Genomic DNA, 1,407 nt, shown 5'->3' with positions numbered 1-1,407 from the left:
ATAGAGGAAATTAAATAGAACAATAAAATAATGTGTAAGTGTAATGTGTAATTGTCCTTTGGATATCAACAAAAGGTGCCAATCTGGGGCCTGAATGGGGGATTTTATGTTACAAAGTGGGTAAAGTACACGGAACATTGTACTTCCCGGATGACCTAAATACATTGTTGCCTTGTGCTTTCCAGCTTGTTTTTTGGTATGTGGTTTGGACAGTTTCCTTCCGTTTCATAACGTATTTAAACTTCACAGCCAGAGGCAGACGTTATCTCGCAATCCCATCTGACAATCCACATCAGCTCTCTGATTTACCTCTGACTGAGAAGGATGGCAAAGCTGGCCGTGTGCGTCTCTGCTGTGCTGCTGCTGCTGGTGGCGCTCAGTGAAACCTGTAAGTGAGATTTTACAGCTTCTTTCTTCGTTTAGGATCATTGAAAAAGTCTGTGCTATTGTTTTTGGGATAATATTATTTCTAATTTGTTAACTGAGATATGAAAAAATTGATTTTCTCTAACATGTCACTGTTTCTTTGTTGCAGCCTACCGTGGACCTTGCTGCACAAAAAATTATGACAAGCCAATTGCGTTAAAAAATCTGAAGAGTTTCACCATTCAAAACGACACAGAGATCTGCAACATCAAGTCAATAATGTAAGAAAGAATTTGGTTGCTATGATGTGTGCAATAGGTGCTGCCACTGTGACTGTATAAATAATTATTTTCCTCTTTTATGATTACAGTTTCCTCACTGTGAAAGACAAACTTGTCTGCGCCAATCCTGAGATGCCTTGGGTTAACAGGGCTATGGAGCATCTGAAAAAGTAAGTTGTTATCGTCACGTAGCAACTCCCAGCACTCCAGCATCACAATTTGTTCAAGATTTAACATTTAATAACAAAATTTTAATGCTCTACTTTTTTGTTTACCAGGAAACAACAAACTGGATCAGTGGAGGGTCTTCTGAGAAGATCAGCTTAGAGATATCAATCTAATTAATCAGAGTATTATATATTTGTGATTTGTGATGAGCATATATTTGTTTTCACTTTTGTACTCATTTATACTCAATAAAGTTTATATTTTGCTAAATGTTTTTGTCCATTGACGTATTTATTTAACAGGAGTTAGTTTTATTCAGATTCAGAAACAGCAGTTTTTATGATCAGTTGCAGTCAGCAGCAACGTGGTCACAAAGGCAAGAAACTATGAAAAATATGGTAGAAGACTGTACAAATCTATTTAATTATAATATTCTCTGTATTTCACATGGCCACCAAAAGAGCAGAGTGAGTCTACAGAACTATTATGACTTTGACACCTGGTGTAGTATTTCAAAATGCCATCATCAGAGAGACAAAAGCCATAAACTCTTTGTACTTCCTCATTGCTGAAAAATGTTCTGTGCAAATAA

At 36.5% G+C, this 1,407-nt stretch overlaps 1 protein-coding gene across 1 annotated transcript; it reads left to right on the top strand.

Moving 5' to 3' along the window:
• Positions 1-245: 245 nt before the first annotated feature.
• On the top strand, positions 246-1,085 carry ccl20a.4 (chemokine (C-C motif) ligand 20a, duplicate 4). The gene is made up of 4 exons (XM_014984759.2): positions 246-388; positions 536-647; positions 737-817; positions 926-1,085. Exons 1-4 carry the CDS (start codon positions 325-327, stop codon positions 972-974), a joined length of 306 nt encoding a protein of 101 aa, XP_014840245.2. The 5' UTR covers positions 246-324; the 3' UTR covers positions 975-1,085.
• The last annotated feature ends 322 nt before the right edge of the window (positions 1,086-1,407 follow it).

This window comes from Poecilia mexicana, unplaced genomic scaffold (assembly GCF_051168715.1).
Source record: "Poecilia mexicana isolate PSO_F unplaced genomic scaffold, ASM5116871v1 scaffold_17, whole genome shotgun sequence".
Classification (NCBI taxonomy): domain Eukaryota; kingdom Metazoa; phylum Chordata; class Actinopteri; order Cyprinodontiformes; family Poeciliidae; genus Poecilia; species Poecilia mexicana.
Note: the sequence above shows the minus strand (reverse complement) of the source record. Positions and strands in the feature narration are given on the sequence as shown.

What these genes read in the sequence shown, in the direction of transcription:
- ccl20a.4 (XM_014984759.2), top strand. Translation starts at nt 325, where the DNA reads ATGGCAAAGCTGGCCGTGTGCGTCTCTGCTGTGCTGCTGCTGCTGGTG. An exon ending in TGCAACATCAAGTCAATAAT is followed by an intron (nt 648 to 736) that starts GTAAGAAAGAAT and finishes TTATGATTACAG; the next exon opens with TTTCCTCACTGTGAAAGACA. An exon ending in GCTATGGAGCATCTGAAAAA is followed by an intron (nt 818 to 925) that starts GTAAGTTGTTAT and finishes TTTGTTTACCAG; the next exon opens with GAAACAACAAACTGGATCAG.